This window comes from Colobus angolensis, unplaced genomic scaffold (assembly GCF_000951035.1).
Source record: "Colobus angolensis palliatus isolate OR3802 unplaced genomic scaffold, Cang.pa_1.0 Scaffold32, whole genome shotgun sequence".
Classification (NCBI taxonomy): domain Eukaryota; kingdom Metazoa; phylum Chordata; class Mammalia; order Primates; family Cercopithecidae; genus Colobus; species Colobus angolensis.
Genome location: NW_012116488.1, coordinates 1445876 through 1470765, shown reverse-complemented (window position 1 = coordinate 1470765; position 24890 = coordinate 1445876). Strand labels below are relative to the sequence as shown.

Here is a 24890-nt window from a genome sequence, read left to right as displayed (position 1 = left end):
TGGACAGGGGCCCAGCCAGCCAAGGACAGGCTCAAGGAATGTGGGTGGGGTGAATGAGACACCCTTTCCCCGGTATGATGGGCCTCAGCTTCCTCATCTGAGAAATGGGCACATTTGAGAAGGCCGCGGTACCTTCTGTGGCCCACAGGGTGGCTGCATTGGAGTCTGGTCTTGCCTGGAATCCCTTGGGGCAGTGTGGCCAGCCATTGAGCCAGGGACTGCCTGGGGCCAGGTGGGGTGGGGAGGCCCAGGTTGCGGGTGGTGGGGAAGTTGGGGGCTGGTGGAGGACCCCTGTCGGCTGGTGTTCGGAAAGCCCTGGGTGGTCATGGCCGTAGCAGGGCTGGGCTGGTGCTGTCCGGGGGGCTGCCCAGGCTGGGTGCCCTATAGCTGGGACACACCTTGGGGAGGGGGTGCAGACGCAGAGGGCCTGGCCCCCTCCACAGAGAACAGGACAGACACTGGTCCTGGCTCTGGCCCTGACTGTTGCAGAGCGGTCCCAGGGGCAAGTCCAGAGCCTGGTGGGGTGGCGAGGGACACGGGTGGGCCCCAGGGAGGAGTGAGCCTCCTGGTCAATTCTCTCCCGGTGAGCTTTGCTCTGTGACTTGTCTCCTTCTTGCTCCTCCTCCTTCTTCTGGAAGACGTCACTGCCTCCAGGAAGCCCTCCCTGAATTTGAGGCTGGGTGAGGAGCATCCTCTGGGTTCTCCTGGCTCTTGTTTTTAGCCATTTCTAAAACCCAGTCTCATGGCCGGAGAAACCTGTGTCCCTCCAGTTCAGGGAAGGGGACAGTCACCAAACAGGGTGCAGCCTAGCGCACAGCTCAGACCCTGGGGGCAGCTGGAGTGTGTGGTGGGGGGCAGGGCCCTGGGCTGTACCCGATCCTGCGGCCCTTGCGCCCCTGCGGTGAGCTCGTGTGCCCTCTAGGAGTGTCTCTGTGGGCGGCCTTGGCTTCTGTTGACACCGTTACGGCAGCACTGGTTTGATTTTCCACCTGCCCCACTGGGGCTGGAGACCTGGGGAGGAAGGGGGAGGGTCTCCTGTGCCCCGCTCCGCCTTGAGTGAGTGTGGGTGAGGGAGGCCCTTGTGGCTCTGGAAGAGATGTTGCTTTTAAGGGGCCCTGCTTCTCACCAGTCTCCTGCGTGTCCCCGGCCAGGCGGCCTTAGCTGACAGTGGTCTGGTTGTCCAGGAGCCACAAACCTTCCTTGTTAGCCACAGGCTGGGGTGGTTAATGACGGCTGGGGAAGGTAGGCAGTTAACAAGGACATTGCGAGCCTCACCATGAAGCCTGATAATTATTTTCCTGCTGGGCCCTTGTGGATGAAACTCTTTGGACTTATTAATCTGTTACAGATGGTGTGGTGGCCAGGCGGGGGCTCGAGGCTTCATGGAGGGTGAGAGTGCTGGTGGGCTCTGGGTGCCGGCCCTCCCTCCCCAGGCGCTGACCCCGCCTTTGTCTCTTGCTGTCCTCAGGATCCTTGCCTCTCTGCCCTGCTGCTCGACAAGCTCCCAGCACCTGGGGCCCTGCCAGCCTGTTGCCCAGAGGCTGAGCGCCGCTGTGACGTCTGCGCCACACACCTGCAGCAGCTCACACGGGAGGCCATGCACCTGCTGCAGGCCCCTGCCAGCCACGAGGACCTCGATGCCCCCCATGGAGGCCCCAGCCTCGCACCCCCCAGCACCACGACCAGCTCGAGGGACACGCCAGGACCAGCAGGTCCTGCAGGGAGGCAGCCAGGCCGAGCCGGGCCAGACAGGACCAAGGGGCTGGCCTGGCCCCCCGGGCCCAGTGTCCAGGTGTCTGTGGCACCTGCGGGTCTTGGAGGGGCGCTGAGCACGGTCACCATCCAGGCTCAGCAGTGCCTGGAGGGCATGTGGAGTGTCTCGCGGGTCAACAGCTTCCTCCCGCCGGCATGCCTGGTGAGTGTCTTTCTCAGCGGATGGGGGCTGCTGGCCTCTTCCATCAGAACTGGGCTTCCTTCGGGGGTTTCTGTCCATGCCGTGTGCCCTGCAGTAAGGCTTCCCTGAAGGGAGGGGACTGCGTGCATGGGGCTTCCCCAGACACTCCTGGGGCCCCACATCAGATGCACCCTCCATGATGCACAGCAGCTACTCTCAGGTCCCTGCCCGACTCAGCGAATACCTTCTTTGGGAGCACGTGCCCCTCCCTGGCTGTCTTTTGAGACTGGGGCTGAGGGCTCACCAGCACCCAACACAGAGCTTGACGATGCCCAGTGCACCATACGTAGATCAGGGCTCACCAGGCAGATGGAGTAGGAGGACCCTTGCGGCACAGTGAGGGCCCGTGCGGAGGCCTGGGGGTGCGAGGCATCCATGGTCGTCGGTATGTGTGGCTGCATGGAGAAGCCCCCCTGCATCGCCTGCCCGTGTGGCACCCCGGGGGCGGAGGGACGTGTGGGCCCCCCTGCATCGCCTGCCTCTGTGGCACCCCGGGGGCGGAGGGACATGTGGGCTCCCCTGCATTTCCCACCCCTGTGGCACCCCGGGGGGCGGAGGGATGGGCGGGTGGCTGTGAAGAGCCCTGTTTCTGCAGGGCACACTGTCCAGTCACCGCAGAGCGACCAGCACAAGCTTGCCCTTCTCCCTTGGTCTCCAGGCCTGGTGGCATTTCCAAGGGCAGACAGAGGTGCAGAGACCCCATAGTCTCTGGGGCAACATTGACCGCTGATCCTGAGGCCAGCCAGACCCTGCCCTTGCCTTCTGGGCTTTCAGCCTCCCTGTGACTGGTGAGGTGGCCTGTCTGGACATCAAGATCCTGCCCCAGCTGGGGGCTGGCCTTGGCTCTAGCTGCCTTGGCACTGGCTGCTGGGCTGCCCTAGGGGTCGAGGTGCACAGAGGCCCATGGGAGGAACTTCTGGACACCCTCTGGGTCCCAGCTGGTGTGATGATTCCCCTGTGGCCTCGGCACCCACACCCTTTCACCTATGAACTTCCTGGTGAGGCCAAGAAGAGGGAGCCCTACCCTTGCCATGAGGTGCCTCCTGGCCCCAGAGCTGGGCATCCTGGGAGGGGTAGGTGGGGACGGTGCTGGGGGCTGCAGCAGGTGAGCTGGGCAGCATCCTGGAGGAGGTGGCATTGAGCTGGGCCTGTGTGGAAGAATCAGGGGCTGGGCCTGAAACCCAGGATGGTGGGCACAGGTGCCTCCGTCTCCTGCTCTTGTCTCCCTGGGCCACTCGGCCTCACTGCACCCTGTCTGTTGCTGAGGGTCCCAGCAGGTGGGGGTGGAGAAGATTGCAGACCCCTTGCTGGGCAGCCCTGCTGGTGGATGGCGCACTGTGAACGGCAGGCATTTAGGCACCCTCTCTGTGTTATGTGCACATTGATCGTGGCCAGGGTGGGTGGGAATGGATTTATAATTAGACAACAGTCTGGACGATCAATAGGGAGATTATTAGAACCATAAATAGAACTTTAGGATTCAGATGAGGTAATTTCCCCTGAACCAGGGCATCGATCATTAGCGTGGCCCTGGAATGTTAATGTTGCCTGTTAGACTCTAGAGTTAAATACTTGTGGAGAGACACGCTGCAAATCTCCACCACAGACCGTCAGCCACCCCTTGGCCGAGTGAGATTGTTCCAAGGCGAACATTGATCTGGGGCGAGCGGGTGGGATGGGGGTGCTGTAGCCCTCTCTGTTACACGATGTGGAGAGGAGGGGCAGGGCCCAGCCATGGCACTTTGGCCTCGGCCGAGGCTTGGCAGGGGATGCTGAACGTGGCTGGGTCTGGCCAGAAGAGGCTGATCCTTGGAGGGGTGGTGGGTGGCCCAGGGCTCCCAGGACCCCCTGCAGCCACAGGTGGGGCCTGGAACATCCCACATCTTGAGCATCCAGAGACTCCTGGGCTGTGGAGCCGCCTGGCAAGGCTGTCCAGCGGTTCTTTCCTGGCTGTTGGGCCGGGGCAGTGCTGCCATTGCAGAGGGCAGAAGCTGCCCACGGAACCGGCCCTGTGCCTGTCCCCCACCCCTCCTGCCCTGAGAGCTCTGGACGGTGGTCATGGGGGCCACCCCAGTGCCCTGTCTGCACCACCAGAGGCTGTCAGGGTCTGGGACATGCTGCGAACCGTGGCGCGTTTCACACTGTGAACCAAGCTGCGAGACGGAGGCTGTGACCTTCAAACCCCACAGTGGGTTGCAGGCGGCACAGTGGACCTCCACAGAGGGTGGCCCGGTGGGCAGTGCGGGGTGCTGGAAGTGTGGGCGGTGGCCCAGAGGAGCTGGGGTGCCTCCGTACTTGGAGGTTGGGTGGCACCAGCCTGGGGGCTCCTGCCACCCCTGTGCTGGACTGCAGGGGCTCTGGAGGGTGTCCCATGGTCCTCACAGCTGAGACAGGCCAGGCAGGGGCAGATCTTTCAACTCAGGGCTGTTCAGGCCCTGAGGCCCTTTGAGTGACGAGGCTGGAGCTTCGCGAGCGTGGGTGAATCCGCCCCATGGGGCTCTACAGGGTGGCGCCCATCCACACCTGTGCAGGGGTGACGCTGGCAACGGAGAGTTCCGCTCTGAGCCTCCCTGGCCGCTCCTCGGCCCCTCCTCCTCCCTTTCTCCCCCGACTTTTCAGCACAAAATAGCACCCAGTGAAGCATTTATCTGGGGGGCTGGTGTCTTTCGCGGGCCAGAACCTTACAGATGCGTTTGGGCTTGGAGGGCTCCTAAGGGAAGGGTTAGCTTGCCGTTTCCTAGACTGTGTTCCATGGAACCCTGGTGTTCCCCGAGGTTGCAGGTGCTCTCTGGCGGCTGCCTGGTGCCTGCTGTGCTTAGGAAGCTCTCACTGGGGTGGGTCCCGTGCGCCTATGCTTGGGGCCCTCGGCTCTGCGCCCCTCGGCCTCACGCTCCCCTCTCTCTTGCCTTTCCTTCCGCTGCTGCTGTGGCGCCTCCATCACATGTTCTGTTTGGCCGCCCGCCCCCCTCTCTTCTGCCCCCGTGTTGTGGTCTTCCCTCTCGCCGTCCCCCCCCGCCCCCGGCTCTCGCTTTGCCAGACGGCTTCTTTTGGCATGCCCGGGCTCTGCTTCCGGCAGGAATTGGCAGTGGCCGTCCCGGCGGATGGGGCGGTGTCCCGGCAGCGCGTGGGACGGTGGAGCCGAGGCGCGTGCCGGACTCCTGAGACAGGTCAGTGTGGGGAGGCCCAGCTGGCTGCAGGCCTGCACCGTTGCTGGGCGGGGCCGGAACCTTCTGGCCGGAGGTGGAGAGGCTGGCTGGAGATGGGGGAGGGCTCGGGCCCTGTGGGAAGAGGGCGGAGGGGCCGGGTGGGCTGTGGTGTAGCAGCTCTGTCCCTGTTGTGGCCCCTCCAGCCTCAGTGCCCCTGTCCAGTGGGGGAGGCAGGGTATCCTGGTGCCTCACTGGACACTGTGATTGGGCCTGGCCCAGGATGCCAAATGTGGCCCCACGGTGGTGCCATTGCAACAAGCCACCTGTGGGTGCCGCGCCAGCTGTGGGTGGTACGACCCCGGCCCCCAGGAGAACTGGCCCTGGGTGCTGACTGCCATGCCCAGGTGTGCTCAACCAGACCCAGCTCTGTTTGGGAGGCTCAGGACCTGTTGTTAACATTGTAACTTGAAAGATAACTCTTTCCTGTCTGCTCAGCAAAGAAGCTTAGGCCTTTTATAAGGAGCACATACATTAAGTGATGAAATAGAATTCACATTTGAGGTGAGGGGGTGGCTTGGAGAAGAAGAGGGCTGTCCGGGCTGGGTTCGGAGGGATGTATAGGAGTTCCTGGCCTGCTGGCTGGTGGTGGAGTGTGGTGTGCTGGCACAGTGTCTAGTGAGCTGTTCCAGGTCCCAGGTTCGCCCTTTTCTGCTACCGGGCAGTCCTTCTGGAAGCCCCGGAGGAGTGGCTGGTGCCTAGGGCCTGGGAGGGCACCTGGCTTCCATCCAGCCTAAGTCTTGGGGCTCTCTATGAACTTCCTTTCGCAGACTTGTTTCTGTTCCAGGTCCTGGGAGGGGCCTGGAAGCTGGTGCCAGGCATGGGTTGGGCGGGGTGAGCCCCTGCGTGGTGGTGAGGAAGGGGACTGTCTGGGACGGCAGGGCCTCTGTCTGGAGTGTCCTCCCAGGTCCTGCGGTGGCTTGTTCTGCTGATGTGCCATGCCTGGCCTCTGACCTGTGCCACTTGGGATACCCTGAGGATGCTGGGCCCTCCAGACCAGCCCATGTCCGCTCAGCATGGGGACCCCACTCCTCTACCAGCCTGGACACAAAGGACACCTCGGACAGTGGTTGTTGATGGGACACTTGGGGCTGAATGACGGTTGGCACTCGGGTGACTGTGACCTGACCAGGCCGCGGTGCCCAAGGGGGGTCCTTGGAGAGCTTGGGGCAGTGGGCCCTTGGGGCAGGGGGCCGGGGCGAGGGGTGGCCAGGCTGAAGCAGGCTGCCTTCCCTGCGCTGCCTGGGGTTGCATCCCCCCACACCGCCCAGGGCCAGGTTTGGCCTGAGGGTCCCACGTGTCTGGGAACGGAACGTGTGGAGGTGGAGCTCACGTTTGCTGGGCCGTCCCGGGCGTTTAATTACGTTTGTGCTTCATTATGAGGCGGCCTCCCTTTCTGGGATTTATTTGAGCTAATGAGTTGGAAATGCCAGGGTAGTATTTCAGATGAGGGAGCGCCATAGATCACCATACGTGGGGCGATTAGTGCTCCTGCCAAATAGTTACTGTGGTTTCTTCTCTAATTATGCCGCTGGGTGCTCCCGGGTGGCTCAGGGGTGAGAGGGTGGGGGGTCTGTGTCCATCAGTCTTGACCAGTGTGGTCACTGCCATTCTGGAGCTTGATGGGGGAGAGGTGGAAAGTCTGGCTCCTGGGCCACCATCTGGCTCCCTCTCTGCCTCCAAGGAGTCCTGCTGGGGCAGAGCACCCACACACCCCGAGCCGGGGATGTAACCTCAGGGCCCAGGCAGGCCTTCCCCACTGGCCCTGTCTCCCAGCTCTGATTTCTGGGGCCTTCCTGCCTTCACAGGCTGGGCCCTGGGGGTGCAGAGCCCCCACGAATGTGCTGGGCTCTGGGGTGCCCAGGCCTGTCTCTGCCACTCCAGGTGCCAGGGGCGGTGGTGTCTCTGCCCTTGGGTTCCTCATACACACTCTCTCCTTCCCTCCAGGCCGAGGCAGCGGTGGCGGCCGTGGCGGTGGCAGACACGGTCCGAGAAGGCCCCCCCGTGGCGGGCCCTGATGGTTTGTCGAAGGCCTGGGGCCGTGGTGGGGCCTGCACATCCGCTCTGGTCACCCCCACCCCGGGCTCGGTGGGGGGCTCCACAGGCCCCTCAGCTGCAGCCTCCTTCTTCATAAGGTACGTCCTGGGGTTTCCTGGGTAGCCTCATGGGCGGGGCCCCATGGCCCCGGCTCTGAGCCCCTGGGGACCTGTGGGCCGTTCCTGGGGGACGTCGGGCATGCTTGCTGCCAAGATGAGTGGATGGGGAGCTGCAAAGAACGCAACTGCTGAGCTGCTCGCAGCCTGCCGGCCTCTTGGGCCCCGTGCCAGGACAGCGCTTGTCCTGTGGGTGTCAAGAGAAATGTTGGGGGGCATCTCACCCTCGGGGGAGCACGGCCAAGGAGGGGCTTTGTGGCCAGGACCCTGCCTGAGTTGGAGCCTGGTCCCTGCCTCTTCTGAGCTGTGCAATCTGCAGTAAGAAAATGCCAGTGAAGCCCAGAGAATGTGGCTGGCCCAGAGTGGGGCAGCTCAGCTGCGGACATTGGGGGCTGCCCGGGGCAGGTGCAGGTTGCGGCCACAGAGATGACAAGGCCGGTCTTCAGGGCAGCACGAGGGGAGGGGCAGCAGCGGCTTGAGCGGGTGCCTACAGCGCCAGTCGGGCTTGTGGTTGTCAGGTCCAGCTCCACCAGGGGCGTCCCACATTGGGGGACCATGTCTGACATCACTTGGTTCCTTTCCCAGGCCGTGAGCTCAGGGTGCCTGGTTTCTCTGCGCTCCCCTCTGCTGACCCCCCACCACTGCCGGAATGCCAAGCCTGAGGCCCTGCAGGCACCAGGTCCTCGATGGACTGCTGTTGTGGATGTGGTGGGCCAGGCAGAGGGAACAGGAGAGCGGGGTGGGGGGGAGGGGGAGTCGGCATGGAGGGGCATGGCGTGGGAGCTTCCACTGGGCCCTTCCCGGCAGGGCCTTTGGTCCTGGGGACCCGTGGCAGAGCCCTCTCTTATCCTGGTGGTGTAAGGATGCGGATCACAGGATGTAATTGCCGTAATGCCTGGTAATGGCAGGCCCAGCCGCGGGTCACTGTCCCATTAGCAGCCCCGCGCGGGTGCTGATAAGCTTGAACGTGCATCACACCCGACAGCCAGAGACGAGGGCGTCTTATCAGCGCCGGCCCTGGGGACTGTGCGGTCTGATTGCAGAGTGACGGGGCATATGATTAGGGCATTGTCGCACGCCGTGTGCCGGGCTGAGGGCTGATGAGCACACCACCGCGTTGGAGCCCAGCCAGGCCGCACACGTCACCAGTGTGGCCTCAGCGCCACCCCAGTTAGGCGCCGAGAGCACGGCTGGTGGGGACCCTGGTGGGAGCAGATGGGGGTCCTGCCCAGCTTGCTCTGGGGTCCCCCGTGTGTGTGCCAGCCCACCCCGTCACAACCCGCCTAGTCCTGAATTAAAGGGCCTGTGAGGCTGGACTGGGCACAGACCTGTGGCCATGCTCCTTTGGGTCCTGTTTGGCAGGAGGATTTGAAACGTGGAGACTTCCAGAAAAGGAAGAATAGCTGCAGTGCTCAGAGCTCCCCCGTCCCTGATGCTAAGCCCCCTGGTGCCCAAGGAGAGTTCCTGACCCTGGGAAGTAGGGGTAGGATGTCAGCCCCCAGCCTGGCTCGTTGGTATCATCGAGCCCCGCAGAGCGGCCCTGGCTGCCTTTTGTTTGGGAACTGAGGCCGGTGCCGCTCCCCAGCCTCGCTGCCTGCTGACCTTGGGAAGTTACCATAGAAACCAGCGCATCAGGCTGGGGACCCAGAGGCGGGTCTCCCGAGGCGGGGGGCGCTGCCGGCCGCCATTAATTCCAGCCTGTTAGGCACCCTGGGTCTCAGCGGCTCCTGCCAGGCCACTGCAGGTGGCAGGCTGTGGGTCAGGTTGTGGCGGCGGACGTCCTGTCAGGTGGGCCCCGTTGGTGGGTGCCTGATGTGGGCTGGGGTCAGTGGTGGGTGACCTCCTCTGTGGGACTGCAGTACCCTGCACCCTCAGGGTGAGATCAGAGGGCGTGTCTGCTCCTGGGTTTTGTGGATGTGGGCTGTGGCTCTGAGTGGGGATGAGTCCGCTAGGAGACAGTGGAGCTTCAGCCCCCGCCCCGGGGTTCTGGGGCACGCGCTGAGGATACCTTCTGTGTTCCCACCTCCACCCTTGCAGAGGACCCGGGAGGGGGTGGCACTGACTCCAGCCCCTGCTCTGCCCTTGGGAAGTTTGCAGTCTGGAGGGACCGAGGGACACCTCTGTGGAGGCAGCCTTACATGGCAGCATGGGACCTGTGCAGCAGCCAGGGCAGAGTGGTCTCTCAGGGAGCGGGCTTTGAGGGTTAAGTAGGAGTCTGGCAGGCAGCATTGCCAAGTGGAGACAGAATGGGGTAGAGGTCAGGAGTTTGGGTTTTTGAATCTTGTGGGCCTAGGGAGTCTCGACTCTGCTGCTACCCACGAGCGCCCCCAACCCCGGCTAGGGCACCAGCCTCAGGCCGCCCCCTGATCCTTCCAGTGGCCTCTGGACTCCTCATCTCCACACGGGGAAGCTGGGATGTGCAGTGATCCCATGGGTGCCTGGGGGCCTGGGTTTCGTTAATGCTAACAGGGGCATAGATAGAGCAGGGGCTGAGCCCCGTGCCCTCACCCTGTGGGTGGGGCCTGGGGGAGCTGCAGGGACTGAGGCCGCGCAGCTGTGATAGAGCTTGGCATGCTGGCCCAGTATGTGTTCAGAAAGGTGGGGTGCGTGGACCGGGTGGCCCCCGGGGTTAGGAGTTTTCCGATGTTACTGTCTGCGGCCCCACTGGTTCGTGCTGGCACTGGGAGCCTCTGCAGTGCCTCCTCTGAGGTACTTCTACCATCACACTCTCACCTGCTCGCTGCCATGCTGGTACGGGGGACCCCTCCAAGACCCCAAATCAAATGTCTTCCAGTTTGCCTCCCTTCGGTGGGGGGCACCTCATGGCACACGCAGGTACCCAAACCCCCCACTCCCCGCCCCGTTGTGGCCTCAGCAGAGCCCCCCGGTGTCTGCCTGGATGCCCAGGCCCATGGATGGTCAGGCTGGCACCCAGCAGAAGTACAGCGCCTGGAGGGGGCGGTGCACTGCCCAGAGGCTTAGCTGGGGACCCGCACGGAAGGCGCTGTCTGGAGAGGTGTCCCCCCTCCGTCTTCTGGCCTGTGGGTGAAAATCCAGGACACAGGGAGTGCGGGCCACAGCAGGGCTGGGAGTTGGAGAGGCTGATGCCTCAGTTCCTGGCCTCAGGCCCCAGCTGCCTCCAGCTGGGGTCCGGGGTCCCCTTCGCAGGTCTGCAGGACCCAGCTGGGGTCGCCCGACGCCTGCCCTGGTTCCTTGGTGAGGCAGGTCTGGCAGGTGGCAGGTGTCCCTGGGGTGAGGTGGAGTAGGGAGGGTGGGGCTTAGTCCACCAGCCCCACACGGCCCAGTGCGGAAGCTCTGGGTTGGCCATAACTGATTCCTGCATGTGACAGAACAGGCTCGTGTGTCTCCTTGGGGTAATTAAGGGCCTTGCCATCAAGGCCAACTGCCTGTGAAATTACCCTCTTGTTTGGAAGAGGTGATTTTTCTCTGTAAAAAGGAAAATATTTCCCTTTCTGTTGACATGAATCGATGGCCAGGGCCAATGAGCTCAGGCAAGGCTGTGGGATTGCAGCAGGACACCCGGTGGCTCTGGGGTCTGCTCAGCAGCCCGATCTCTGGTTCATCCTCAATCACACATATTCTGAGGGTCTTCTGTGAGCATCTGCCTCCAGACCCCCTGCTGGGAGGGACATAGCTGTGTCAACTGGTGTCTCACGGCAGGGGGTAGTTTCTATAGCAGCAGGAGGCGCAGGGGCTGGGGACGCCCATCTCAGGGCATCAGGGCAGGCTTCCTGGAGGAGGTGGCTTGTGAGGATGGGGGCTGTTTATGCAGGTGAAGTTCCTGCTTTTCTGAGTCTTCCCTTCAGAGTCAAACCCCTCAGACTTGCGCACTGAGGGCTGCTGCTCCCTGGCAGTGTTGGGTGTGGAGGGTGTCTGCCGTAGCCTGGGGGACACAACCCCCACTGCTCAGAAAGTAAGTTCGTGCCTCTGCAAGGCTGGCGGCCCTCAAGGGCTGTTGAACCCAAGCCTGGTAGCCAGGCGGGGCTGCTGTGTCTGATGGGTGTTTCCATGGGGACCTGAATTTCATCAAAGGAGAATGCCCGTTCTGGGGCCTCGTTAACGCAGTGACAGGCCTTTGAGTCATACCAGGGAGGTAACCCCGTAAAAGCAGGCACTGGGAGGGCCCAGGGCTGGGGTGCAGCCTGTTGGCGATGGGCCCCAGGAGGAGGGGGCGCCTCAAGTTAGGTCAGATTGTGGGGTGGAGATGTGGGCCAAACAGCCTTCCAGACTTTCAGGGCTGGTGGAACCACAGAAGACGCCGGGTCCCAGCCTCTGTCTGGGCGGCCCGGGCCCTGGGTGTGCTTGCTGTGGCCCAGGTACACCTGAGGTCTGTGCTGCAGACGCTGGCTCCTGGGAGTGTCACTGGCAGGGCAGAGCCCTTGTGGCCTTTCACGTGGCCGATGGAGCAGAGCGCCGGCCTGGTTTTGGCCTCTGTGGACCTAAGGCTCCAGCCCCAATATCCCTCTGGCCTCTCCAAGTGCTGCTGCAGTCTCCGGTGCTCCGTGTCCCTGGAGGCTTGGGGGTGTGGGTGCCGATGCCCTACTGCCCACAGCCTCGGGTCAGAGCTGGTACCCTGACCCCACCCAGCCTAGGGAGGGGCTGCAGGGGAGGTTTGAGGAGCCGGCTCTGGGTGGGTGTGGCCTCTCCCCGTCCACTTGAGGCCGAGCCAACACCCTCCAGCGAGGGCCCGTGCTGGATGTCCCTCTACATCCATTTCCAGAGGAGGAAAGGGGTCCAGGGAGTCTCCCTGTCCCTTATGGGGGCCACCGTGGGGACCGTCCTCAGCCCCGCCTGTCCAGGCAGGCTGGGGGGCTTCCCACCTGCACCTGCAGGGCCCTACCCTTCCCCCCTCCATGCCCTGAGAAACCTGGGGTCCCAGCCTTGGGGCAGCACCAAGCAGCGGGGTGGGGCAGCCCTGTCCGTGTCCTGCCTGCTAGATGTAGATGTTTTCCAGAGCAGGGCCGCAGCTTCTTCCCTTGCGGGTGGCTGGCGGGAAGCTGAGGTGTGACCCAGGGTTGTGGGGTGGGGGGTCTGGAACAGGAGGCTGAGGCTGGGGTGGTGGGTGGGCAGGAAGAACCCCAGAGCAGACAACGGTGAAATCCAAGCCTTCTCCCACCCACACCCCTACACGCGCAGATGCAGCCCTGCCTGCCTGCCTCTGGCCTCACCCGGGCCCCTGCCCAGTCTCTGCCCCTCTGGGGGCTCACTTTGAGGTTTGGGTTGTGGCTCTGTCCTCTGCACTTCCCAGCGTTCCCCTCTGCCTGGGCTTCTTGCCCTGTGGACAGACGCAGACACACAGCGCGGGCGACTGTGTCGGCTTCCACCCTGTCCCTGATCTGCTGTGCGAGTGATCTTTGGGTGAGGAGGGGACAAGGGCCTCTTCCTTGCAGGGCAGTTGTGAGGTTTACAGAGATGAGGCTTAGGCACGGTATTGGGTAAATGCTGGCGATGCCAGGTGAAATCCAGGGGTCTCAGGCACACAGGCCTGGGCCCCAGGATGCAGGTGCCGTTGCTACCTCCAGCTGTGGGCCAAGAACCCAGGTCCCCGAGGCAGCAGGCTTCCCACACCTGGAACTACCAAGGCTTCTCCTGGGTAGCCCTGGGTTTGGTTCCTGGGATTCTTACTCCTGGCACCGCCCCCCCAGCTCCACACCTTGCCTGGGTGGCCGCAGGCACCGCCTGCCACTGCCCTATTAAGGACTCCACCATGTGTCGTAGATTACTTTTATTTTCCACGATGACACCTCACTAGGAGGAAAGCCGTCCCTGGGGTCTCTTAAAAGACAGCTCCTATTCAAGATGAAAGAAGTTAAGCAAAACGCCGGCGCTGCAGCCGCCGCAGTGGGGGCCGCAAGAGGCTGGGCCCGGCTCTGGGGTGCAGGTCCTTCCACACTGGGGTCAGTTTTAGGGAGTCAAGATAGACTTGAGAGGCCGAGGGCTGTGGGCGGCGTGGGGCACATTAGGGGACAGAGGAGCCCAAGGTGGGTCGGGAGAGCACCAGTGGGCAGCGTTCACCACACCCTTCGCCAGGTGGCATCCTGGCCTCTGGCCCGCATGGGAGCACCTCCTGTTGGGAGGTGGTGACACCCAGTGTGTGTGTTCGTGCACCCCTGCGGCATCCTGGTGTCCCTGTGCTGGTGGGTCCACAAGCCGGGGTAGGGGCTCTGGGTGCCTGCAGCAGAAAATGTGCTGGGAGGGTGTGGGGCCTCGCAGGGGTGGGGTGGGTGGGCCACAGAGAAGCCATGCTAGGGAATGAGTGGGTGTGGCCCAGTGACCTGACCTGCAGACACATCCCCAGCAGCAGGGTTAGCACAACCAAGGCTCAGGTGCGGCGGGCCTGTACTCTGTGTGTGCGCGTGCATCTGTGTGTGTGTGTGTGCACGTGTGTACGCATCTGTGTATGTGTGTGTGTGCGCATCTGCATGTGTGTGCCTTGTGTGTGTGCATCTATGTGTGTGTGCGTGTCTGCGTGTGTGTGCATCTGTGTATGTGTGTGCACGTCTGCGTGTGTGTGCATCTGTGTGTCTGCGTGTGTGTGCGTGTGTGTCTGCACGTCTGCGTGTGTGTGTGCGTGTCTGCGTGTGTGTGCGCATCTGTGTGTGTGCGTCTGCGTGTGTGTGTGTGTCTGCGTGTGTGTCTGCGTGTGTGTGTGTCTGCGTGTGTATGTGTGTGCATCTCTGTGTGTGTGTCTCTGCATATGTGTGTGTGTTTCTGTTTCTGTATGCATGTGTGTGTTTCCATGGGCTTGTGTGTCTCTATGTCTCTGTATGTGTGTGTCTGTCTCTGTGTCTCTATGCACGTGTGTCTCTGTGTTTCTGTATGCATATGTGTGTCTGTGTCTCTGTGTCTCTGCTTGTGTATGTGTGTCTATGCATGTGTTTGTGTCTCTATGCTTGTGTGTGTCTGTGTGTATGCATGTGTTGCTGTGTGTGTTTTTGTATGCATGTGTGTGTTTGTGTGTGTGTCTCTGTAGGGTGTGCATGTCGAGGTCCCCTGGGAGTCCACCCCAGTGGCTGCCCAGCCTGCATCGGCCTCCCCTGGAGGGTGTGTCAAAGCCAAGTGTCAGCCTCTCCCGGGAGGGCCTGTGGTCTGGAGGCTTCGGGAGACGGCACCTTCTGGGAGTCCTGTGCTGTGGGTGCGGGAATCCCGCAGCCCTGGAGGTGCTGGGGCGAGGCTGAGCCTCAGGGTGGACTGTGGGGTAGGGAGGCGCTCACCCTGACTGAGGGGCAGGGTGGCAGTGGGGGCACTTCCCAGCATCCCTGAGTGGCGAGGGGCCTCAGGGGCCCAGGAGCGGGGCAGAGGCCCCGGGATGGCTCTAGGGCCTCTGCGTACGGCAAGGGGCAAGGGAGCCTCACCTGGGGCCTGGGGCGCGGTCATCTTGATGGCAGCGTTAATTGAGCCCCTCTTGTATGTGGGCACTGTGCTGGGTGCCCTGAGCGTGTCAGTTCATTAGGGCCACACAGAGGCCTCCATTGTCACCTCATCCCACTTTGGAGATGTAGAAACTGAGGCACAGGCAGGCCAGGTGGACGTGCCCAGGTCACAGCTGTGCATGGCTGCTCACAGCCTGGGCATCGGGTGGGAGCAGCTTTCACTGTCCAACCCCCGCAGCAGCTGCAGGTAGGGGATGAGGGCACAACACTTGGTGGGGGGATGGCATTCAGTGCAGAGTGCACGGAGGGGCGCTCAGCCTGTGTGGGTCTGGAGCCTGTCACAAGCTTGGTCCGAATGCTGGGCAGAGCCCCTGGGGCAGGGACGCCATGGAGGCCCCAGCCTGAACCATCCCGTTGCGGAAATGAAGTGCAGACCTCCCAGCCACGTTTTGGGCTGTGTTTCCTGGAATGGTGGCTGATGGGGTCCCAGGGTGGGACCGCCTGGTGACTCGCTCCTGTCACCCACCACTGATCTGCTTCTGCCTCTCCTCCCCAGGGCTGTGCAGAAGCTCAGCTTGGCCTCCAAGCGGAAGAAGCCCCACCCGCCACCACCTCCAGCCACCCGCGGCGCCTCCACCTACCCCACCGACTTCAGCGGGGTCCTGCAGCTGTGGCCGCCCCCGGCGCCCCCCTGCCTGCTCAGGGCTGCCTCCAAGACCAAGGACAACCCTGGCAGCATTGGGAAGGTAGACGCAGCCTCAAGTTCAGGGCCCTGGGTGGGGAGGCCAGGGGCGTCTGAGAAGATGCAGGAGGGGTGTGGGAGTGGAGGGGCTGCCACTTCCTTCTCTGGGTTGGATAAGAGTGGTCAGTGGGGTGCCATGGGGAGACTGAGGTCCAGGTGGCAGCAGGGAGCCTGGGAGCCTGTGCTGGGCTGGGACTGAGGGGATGGGCGGGGAGTGGCGTGTCCTAGGGGTCCCAGGAGCACGTGCTAGGTTCATCGTGGAGTGGGACAGCCAGGTCACGGGGCTCCCAGGGACTAAGGATTGGGTTTGATTCAGGGAAGCCCCTTGCGAAGGCTCCACTGAGATGCGGCCCTGAGGGGGCTGGGGGCAGGAGGGGACTCTCTGCTCTCCAGAGTCACTGTGTGCAGGCGGGCCCCTGCTGTGGGAAAGGGGGATGTGTGATAGGTTGATTCTGGCGCCGCGCTCCAGGTGGGAAGGCTGCAGCCTGTGGAGGGCACAGGGTCTCCATCAGCGATAGGACAGGCTGGCTCCTGGCTGCCCCTGGAGCTCTGAGCCTGGAGCCTGTGGCTTGCTGGTTGTGCCCTCCAAGTCTTGGAGAAATACCTGCCCCTGGCCGGATGGTGGCCCTGCCTTCTGCTGGGAGCTGGCAGTGCCTGGTTCATAGGCCCATGGAGTGAGGCAGGCGCTCCATGCCCATAGAGGATGGGAAGCCAGTCACACAGCTCTGTGTGTGCCCCCTGTGGCTTTTTCCCGCCTCTCTGCCTGCTGTGCAGCCAGCCCCCTCCCGCCCAGCACCCCGAAAGCACTGCCTGGCACCTCCAGGTGCAGAGGAGGCCTTGGAGGCTCTGTGCCCCACATGGGCCATCAGGCTCCGTGCCTTTCTGGACTCAGTTGGACCACGATTCCCAGGGGTTCAGCTCCCCAGGGACAGGGTCTGGAGGGGACGCTGTGGCCATGTTGGAGACCCCCTGACAGAAGGCCCCTGTCCCTGGGTCTGGGGCTGCCACAGGCCCCTCCCACTGCCCTAACTGCACTGGGTCTAGGGTGCCAGGAGCACCCCCCACCCCCGCGGTCCTAGTGAAAGCCTCCTTGACCTTCACAGCTCTGTAGTCCTGCAGGGGCCTCCACACCTTGGGGTTTTGTTAGAGCTCGGGAGGTGGCAGGCTAGTGGGAGGGTTCTGAACATGCTGGCTGCGGGGAAGGGTTTTAAGTGACTGTGTGTCCGGCCCCACCCTCAGTAGTGTAGCTGTGGGGGGAAGAGCCCCCTGCCCGCCCAGTGATGTAGTGAGCATTGTACTTGCAGCCCCTGGAATGCTAATTTCAGTGACTTGAGCCCCCAACCTCTCCAGGCCAGTCCTGGCCTGACCCAGTCCTGACCCTGGGTCTTCCCCACCCTTAACAGTTGCCTTGAGACAGGGCAGGTGGGTGCTGTGGGCCAGGCTGCCTCTGCCTTGGCTGTGTGGGCTGCAGAGCTGTGCTGAGAGCTGGGGAGGACACCGAGGTCAGGTGTGGGCGGTGGTGGGCAGGCAGCATCCAAGTTCCCCACCCAGCCTGGGGTCGGGGCCCTGGCTCTGGCCTGGGCCTGGCACTCAGCCTGTTTGTGCCATCCGGTTGGGGTGGGGGGCAGAGGAGTCAGCAGCTCCTTCAGGAGTCTGCAGCACTTTTCCCAGGGCCCCGCGTTTCTTAGGGGACAGCTTCTGCCCCACTTCCTCCTGGGGGCAGCCTTGGCGGGGCTTCTCCCTTCTCTCCATGGTAGTCACACCCCCACCCTGCCCCGGAGCGCTCAGTGCTTCCCCAGCAACAAGGAGCCCTGGGTCACCAGCCTTCCAGCCCCTCCACCCTCCGCACCCCCCAGCTTCCCGGGTGTTATTAGCACTAATGTCACATAGTCAGAAATGCCGCCTGAAAGGCATTTAATATTGTCACAGAAAAGAAGTTAGATTACGTTCAATTTCTGACATTAATGTGCTACTTAAGATAATTCATCACATTGTGGTATTAAAAAAGACATCCCTGTCTGGGTGGGTGCTGAGCAGCGCCCCTCCCCCTCGCTGCCTGGGCTACCTCTCCAGAGCTGGAAGCACTTTTTTAATGCAAAATGTGTTTTTTTTTCTACCAGGCAGCTATTCAGTAGGGCTTTGTAATATCTGAACATTTAGGGGAGAGACTTGCTGTGCCTTCTCCTGCAAAGACCCTGTCATTTCCCCGAAGTAATGACAGGGTTCTCTCTCGGCAGACAATGGCCTGCGCTGGGACCAGGGCAGTGTGGGGCAGGCTAGATGGCCGGTGCCCCCACTGTGGGCTGCTCCATCCGCTCCCCGGGGAGGCCCGCACCCTCTCCTCCCGCCTGGTTGTGAGCTTGTTCTGGGATTAACGCCGCTGGTGGAAAGGGCGGCTGGCAGATGTTGAGAGCCGAACCGTGGGCCTCTCCACGCCACTCCTTCCCGCTAGGAATTCTCTCAAATCTGCAGAACTCATGTGGCTCCTGAAGTGGTGAGGAGTTCACGCTGGAAAAAAAATTGCCAAAAATTACCGGGAAGTGCACGTTTTCGTCTGCTTTGCGGCGGCGTCTGGAAATGAAATAGTTTTGTTCACGTTGTCAGGGGAATAAAAGAATCGATTCTCGCCTAATGGAGCCCAGGTTCTGAGTAGTACAATAGAAAAGTGTTTCTTCACACGGCTCCCCGGAGAGCGGGCACTCCCGACTCCAGCGGCTTGCATATCAATGTGCCCCGTGCCCAGGGGGAGTAGATGGCGCCTGGTGCGAACTACCCACGGTAAACCAATTTTGCTGGCGTTATGTATGTGTCACTTACAATTAAATCCGTGAAAAATATTGGCTCTGAAATGCGTCTCGGGTAATTTGATTTACGCTGTAGTGGAGAAATCAGAGAGATCAGTGCAGAGTGGACTGTGCTGTCCTCCAGCAGGAAATGGGGCCTGTCTCCGGCCCTGCGTTGGAGCCCTGGTTCAGGGTGGCCCTCGTGTGTGCAGCCTGTGCTGCTGGGTCAGAGCCGCTGCCTCCTGGCATCGAGACACCAGATCCACCTGTGTGGGGTGTCCCTCCTGTGCATGGGTTTTGGAGTGTTTGCAGTGATTGCTCTGGGCTCTGGCATCCTGGGTCCTGCCCCTCCCGGGCATCTGTCCCCTCTCAGGGTGCTGGGTTTGGTGTCAGGATCTTCCGGTGCTCGTGCGGGGCCCAGTTTGGGATCTGTGTGTGTGTGCTTTGGAGACACCATTGCTTCTGCCCAGCACCAGGGCTGCCTGGTGCCCTGCCAGCTTGGGAGGTCAGGCTGGAAGCCCAGCCCCACCCTCAGTCTGCCCCCCAGGCCTCAGTCTCCCCAAGCCTGCAGTGGGGCCGGTGAGACTGACGCGTCAGAATTGGCATCTTCCTTCTTGTCTTGCCCCTCCCCGTTTGCATGTGAATGGGCTTCCCCCTGCTTTCTGCTGACCCTAGTGCGGCAGGCCACAGGGTGCCAGGGTTCGGTTCCCTCAGCTGGCCCAGGTCGGAGGCAGCCATGCCCCTGGATGGCTCCCCTGGCAGCACCAGCCCTCTGTGGCTCTCCGCCCTCTGTGGCTCTCCCCACTCTGTGGCTCTCCCCCCTCTGTGGCTCTCCCCCCTCTGTGGCTCTCCCCCCTCTGTGGCTCTCACCCCTTATCTTCCAAGTGCTCCACCTTAGCCTGGGGAGCAGCCTGCAGGGGCTGGGCCAGGGGGCTGTGCTCCTCCCTCCTGCCCTTTCCTGGACTGAGCTGCTCTGCAGGACCTGAGCATCCATCTGTCTTTTCATGGAGGCGCCCGGAGCCTGCCGCCCCCTCATTCTCTGTGCCGCACATTCGGTGCTGACAGGCTGTGCACCGGCCTTGCCTCTCCCTGGCCCTCACCTTCTCTCTGCTCTGCTGACCTCACATGGGATCTGCTCTTGCCTGGAGCAGGGGCGCGGTGTCCACATTCCTGCGGTGGGGGTGTCAGTGTGAGGCCTGGCCCGCTGTCCCCTCCTGAGCTGGGTCCTTCCTGCCCTGTAATTAGTGGCCAGCTGGGCGGAGGCAGCTTCTCAGGTGCCGCCCACCTCTGCCCCAGGTGAAGGTTATGCTTCGGATCTGGCCCGCACAGGGGGCCCAGCGCTCGGCCGAGGCCATGTCCTTCCTGAAGGTGGACCCTCGGAAGAAGCAGGTGATCCTCTATGATCCCACCGCCGGTCCCCCAGGCAGCGCAGGCCCCCGGCGAGCCGCCACTGCTGCAGTTCCCAAGATGTTTGCCTTCGATGCCGTCTTCCCCCAGGACTCCGAGCAGGTACGGGCAGGCGGACTGGGTGTCCTCCTGGGGGCCCGGAGCTGGGCTGCTGGCTCAGCGCATGGGTTAGATCTGTGCCCGCTTTTCCGTGCAGGGTGCAGAGGAAGAGTGAGCAAGGGGGGCCCGCTGTCTGCGGCGCCTGCCGGCTTAGCTCCCTCATCGACCTGGCCGGCATCCTTGGGTGTCTCCACCCGCCCCTGCTGAGGCTCTGGGCCAATTCCCAGGGAAAGGCCTGGTTTTCCGGAGCCCGCCCTCCAGGGAAGTTTTCTGAGCAGCTGTTGGGCTCTGGGCTCTGGGGGCGCCCAGTGCTCCCTGCTCATGCTGAGCGGTGGACCGTGTGGCCACCTGTGCATCTCTCTACGCATGGTGGTCCGCCCTCGGCAGCTGGACTTCTGTGCTTTGCGGGTGTGTGTCTGCACGTGTCTGGCCAGTCCCTCCTGCGTGTGTCCTGGGTCCTGTTTCTTGTGTGTTCTGTGCTTTCCGTGTGCACATGGGATCTGTCCTTGGTCCCAGGTGTGCAGCCCCATCGCCTTGTGGGCTGACTGCCTGCATGTGCCAGGACAGACCGGCCTCAGGCCCACAGATGTGGCAGAAGGAAGGGGCCACAGCCCCTGGGCCCTGACACCTGCCTGATTCTCTGTGCCCCCCAGGCCGAAGTCTGCTCGGGGACTGTGGCTGACGTGCTCCAGTCGGTGGTCAGTGGGGCTGATGGCTGCATTTTCTCCTTTGGCCACATGAGCCTGGGTAAGCGCCCTTGCCCCACCCTGGGTGGGTCCTGCTGACCACCCCCTCCCATCCTCATTATGGTGGTTGTTGGCAGCTTCTGGTGGGAAAGGAGGCTGGTTCTACACATGGGCAGTGGTGGGCGTATGGGGTGAGGGGCTTGTGGAGAGGAAGCTGAATCCCTGCAGAACTAAAAGGCAGAGGGCTTAGGATGGATCCAAAGAGGCCCCTAAGATCTCAGTGCCCCTGGTTGACCCCAGGGACCCCAGGAGCCGTAAAGGCTCCTTGCATGGTGTGTGGTGGGGCCTGACGCCCGCATGGCCCCCAGGCAAGTCGTACACCATGATCGGGAAGGACAGCTCGCCGCAGAGCCTGGGCATCGTGCCCTGCGCCATCTCCTGGCTCTTCAGGCTCATCGAGGAGCGCAGGGAGAGGACGGGCACCCGCTTCTCCGTCCGGGTCTCAGCCGTGGAGGTGTGCGGGCGTGACCAGAGCCTGCGGGACCTGCTGGCCGAGGTGGCCCCTGGCAGCCTCCAGGACACCCAGTCTCCGGGAGTGTACCTGCGGGAGGACCCCGTGTGTGGGGCGCAGGTGCGCCTGCCTACTGTCCCACCTTGGGGGAGGGGGGCTGTGCTCGGCCCTGAGCTGCTGAAGACGCTGCAGCCTCTGCCTTTCCTGCAGCTCCAGAACCAGAGCGAGCTGCGGGCACCCACGGCTGAGAAGGCGGCCTTCTACCTGGATGCGGCCCTGGCGGCCCGCAGCACCAGCCGAGCGGACTGCAGCGAGGACGCCCGACGCAGCTCCCACATGTTGTTCACGCTGCACGTCTACCAGTACCGAATGGAGAAGTGCGGCCGGGGAGGAAGTAGGTGCTACGCCCGCACTCCCAGACCCCTGTGGGACATGTGTCAGCGGAGACCCAGGCACAGGGGCCCGTCATCCGGTGGCTCCTGGGGATGTCCCTGGGGTTGTCCCCTGCTTGGGCCTGGGGTGGGGCTGTGGAGCAGGGTCTGGGGGCCCCTGGCTACACCATCATTTGCTCGTCGCCTTGTGGTTCCAGTGTCCGGAGGCCGCAGCCGCCTGCACCTCATCGACCTGGGCAGCTGTGAGGCGGCTTCTGGCAGGGCCGGGGAGGCTGCTGGGGGTCCCCTGTGTCTGTCCCTGTCGGCCCTGGGCAGCGTCATCTTGGCCCTGGTCAATGGAGCCAAGCATGTGCCGTACCGGTGAGTGTGGGGCCTGGGCAGGTGCCGACCAGGGTGGCCCCTTGGTGACCTGGTAAATGTGTGTCTGCTGTGTCTGGCGCTGTTGTAGTTCCCAGCTCCTCAGGGCTTTGCTCCTCCACCACCTGACAGGCCTCGCTGCCCGTGGGCTGCCTGGGGCACCGCGCTGTGCTGGTGCCGGAGCTGGGTGGGAACGAGACTCATCCCAGGGCTGCCCTTGGCCAGCCTTTCCCTGAGCTCCCTTCCCAAGCCCTTGGTGTCTGAACTGCCTCGACCTCCAGGGACCACAGGCTCACCATGCTGCTGCGTGAGTCCCTGGCCACCGCCGGCTGCCGCACCACCATGATCGCCCACGTGTCGGACGCGCCAGCCCAGCATGCGGAGACGCTCAGCACCGTGCAGCTCGCCGCCCGCATCCACCGCCTGCGCAGGAAGAAGGCCAAGGTGCTCCCCACCTCCCGCCCACCTCATCCCGGGGCCCTCCCGGCTCCTGTGTCCACTGCAGGCCTCTGCTGGCCTGGCTGGGGTGAGGGGGGGCAGCAGGTGGCCTGGAGCCTGGGTACATGTCCTGTGTGTTCTGGTGTTATGAGACTGTGCCCATGTGGCCCTCCCTGGGGGTGAGGAGCCCAGCCTGAGATCCCTGGAAGCCTTGGGGCTTGCTGTATGCGGCTTGTGGTGGCCTTACTCCAGCCTGCTGCCCCTGCACAGGCCCTGGGGTGCTCAGGAGAGCTGCACCAACTCCACAGGGACTTCTTAGGGACCCATCTCTGGGGCTAGAGGGTGGAGTTAGGGGCACTCTGGGGTTACACGGCCCTTGGTGTGAGTCCTGGCCACCGGCCTGGGCACGCACGCTTGTCTTTTGAGCTTCCCGTTCCCTCCCGGTGTGGGGTAACACCGTTTTCTTTGTAAAGTTGCTAAGAATGGTCACTCAGTACCGCTCCCAGTATTTGGCGGGACATGGTCGGTGGTGGCTGCTGTGGTTTTCATCACGGTGACCACAGCATTGGCCCTGTGCTCTGGGGAGGGTCGGGGAAGCGGGGTTGGGATGGGATGAGTGGGTGTAGGGGAGACGGGGCTCACCAGCTCCACTTTTCTTTCCCCAGTACGCCTCCAGCTCCTCTGGCGGGGAGAGCTCCTGCGAGGAAGGCCGGGCCCGTCGGCCCCCGCACCTGCGGCCCTTCCACCCACGCACTGTGGCCCTGGACCCCGACCGCATGCCCCCCTGCCTGCCTGGTGACCCCGATTACTCCTCCAGCAGCGAGCAGTCCTGTGACACGGTCATCTACGTGGGGCCTGGTGGGGCAGCGCTGTCAGACCGGGAGCTCACTGACAATGAAGGTCCGCCTGACTTCGTGCCCATCATCCCTGCCCTGAGCCGCCACCGGCCCTCCAAGGGCCCCCGAGACGCAGACCACTTCCGCTGCAGCACCTTCGCGGAGCTGCAGGAGCGGCTGGAATGCATGGACGGCAGTGAGGGTCCCTCAGGAGGTCCAGGTGGCACCGATGGAGCTCAGGCCAGCCCTGCCCGTGGGGGCCGGAAGCCCTCGCCACCGGAGGCTGCGTCCCCCAGGAAGGCCGTGGGCACCCCGATGGCTGCCAGCACCCCTCGAGGCAGCTCTGGCCCAGACACCCACCAGGGTGCCCCTGAGCCCTGCAAGGCCACTGTCTGGGGTGACCAGAGAGAGGACGGCAGCACTCGGCCCCAGCTGGTGGTCCCGGAAAAGGCTGCAGTGGGTGGAGGCAGGAGGCCATTGCCCAGCCCGGCTCCCCCACCCCCTCAGTTGCTGGAAGCCTGCAGAACCCCAGAGGAGCCTGGGGGAGAGGGCACTGATGGAGTGGCACAGACCCCTCCCGTGGGCATGAGTGGGCAGGTGGCTGGGTCCCCAATGATTCCTGGGGCCACCTGCCCCCGCCTGGCTGCTGGCAGTCGCTGTCCGGAGCGGGGCCTGCTCACCACCACGGTGACCCTGCAGCGGCCTGTGGAGCTCAACGGCGAGGACGAGCTGGTGTTCACGGTGGTGGAGGAGCTGTCCCTGGGGGGGCTTGCCGGAGCTGGGCGGCCCACCAGCCTGGCTAGCTTCGACAGCGACTGCTCCCTGCGGGCCCTGGCCTCGGGATCCCGGCCGGTCAGCATCATTAGCAGCATCAACGATGAGTTCGACGCCTACACCTCTCAGGCCCCTGAGGGGGGGCCCCTGGAGGGGGCGGCCTGGGCCAGCAGCAGTCACGGCTCCTCCATCAGCTCCTGGCTCAGCGAGGTCAGCATCTGTACCGCCGACAGCCGTGGCCCCACGCCGCAGCCCCCCTTCAGCCCCGACTCGCTGGCAGGGCTTGACCCTGGGGGCCCCCCTGCTCTAGATGGTTCCTTGGGGGATGGCAGCTCTGGGTTCCTGGAGCCAGACAGACCTGACAGTCCCGGGCCAACCTGGGGTCCGTGCCCTGGGGAAGTGGCTGCAGTGGCCCCATCCCAACCCGGCAGGGAGCCCCAGGCCGGGCCCTCGCGGGGGGCATCCGCAGCACAGACCATCCACTCCAGCCTCCCCCGGAAACCGAGGACTGCCTCTGCCACCACCCGTGTGGGCTGCACTCGCCCGGGCCAGAGCCCGCCTGGCCGTGGAGGCCTCTTTGAGGACCCGTGGCTGCTCCGGACAGGGGAATGTGATGTCCAGGCAGCTTTTGCCGGCAGGGCCCCCAGCCCCACACTTGGCTCCCCCCGGCTGCCTGAGGCCCAGGCGATGCTAGCCTGTGCCCAGAGAGTGGTGGACGGGTGTGAGGTGGCAGCCAGGGCGGCCCGCAGGCCAGAGGCTGTGGCTCGGATCCCACCACTGCGGAGGGGTGCCACCACGCTGGGTGTGACAGTGCCAGCTGCGTCCTGGGGGGATGCTCCGGCAGAGGTGGTGGCCTGCTCGGGCAGCCTGAAGGCCTCCCCCACCAGCAAGAAGAGTCTGGCTCCCAAGGGGGGCTTCCTCCCGAGGCCCAGTGGGGCGGCCCCCCCGGCCCCACCCATGAGAAAGTCCAGCCTGGAGCACAGGAGCAGCCCGGCCTTGGTGCCTCCCCATGCCGTGAACCTGGCGCGTGCCGGGGCTGCTGCCGTCCTTCGAGGGGAGGAGGAGCCTAGGCCCAGCAGCCGGGCTGACCACTCTGTCCCCAGGGCCACGTCCAGCCTGAAGGCCCGGGCCAGCAAAGTAGAAGCGGCACATCGTCTTGCC

General features: G+C 63.6%; 1 protein-coding gene across 1 annotated transcript in view; it reads left to right on the top strand.

The window, feature by feature from the left end:
- The window catches only part of KIF26A (kinesin family member 26A), a 46891-nt gene that overhangs the window by 18090 nt on the left and 3911 nt on the right, over nt 1-24890 (top strand). The window contains exons 4-13 of the mRNA XM_011951577.1: nt 1469-1915; nt 7105-7292; nt 15261-15450; nt 19526-19738; nt 20389-20482; nt 20790-21052; nt 21143-21326; nt 21522-21684; nt 21963-22125; nt 22785-24887. Coding sequence (XP_011806967.1) covers nt 1469-1915; nt 7105-7292; nt 15261-15450; nt 19526-19738; nt 20389-20482; nt 20790-21052; nt 21143-21326; nt 21522-21684; nt 21963-22125; nt 22785-24887 — 4008 coding nt within the window. The remainder of the gene's footprint in view (nt 1-1468; nt 1916-7104; nt 7293-15260; nt 15451-19525; nt 19739-20388; nt 20483-20789; nt 21053-21142; nt 21327-21521; nt 21685-21962; nt 22126-22784; nt 24888-24890) is intronic.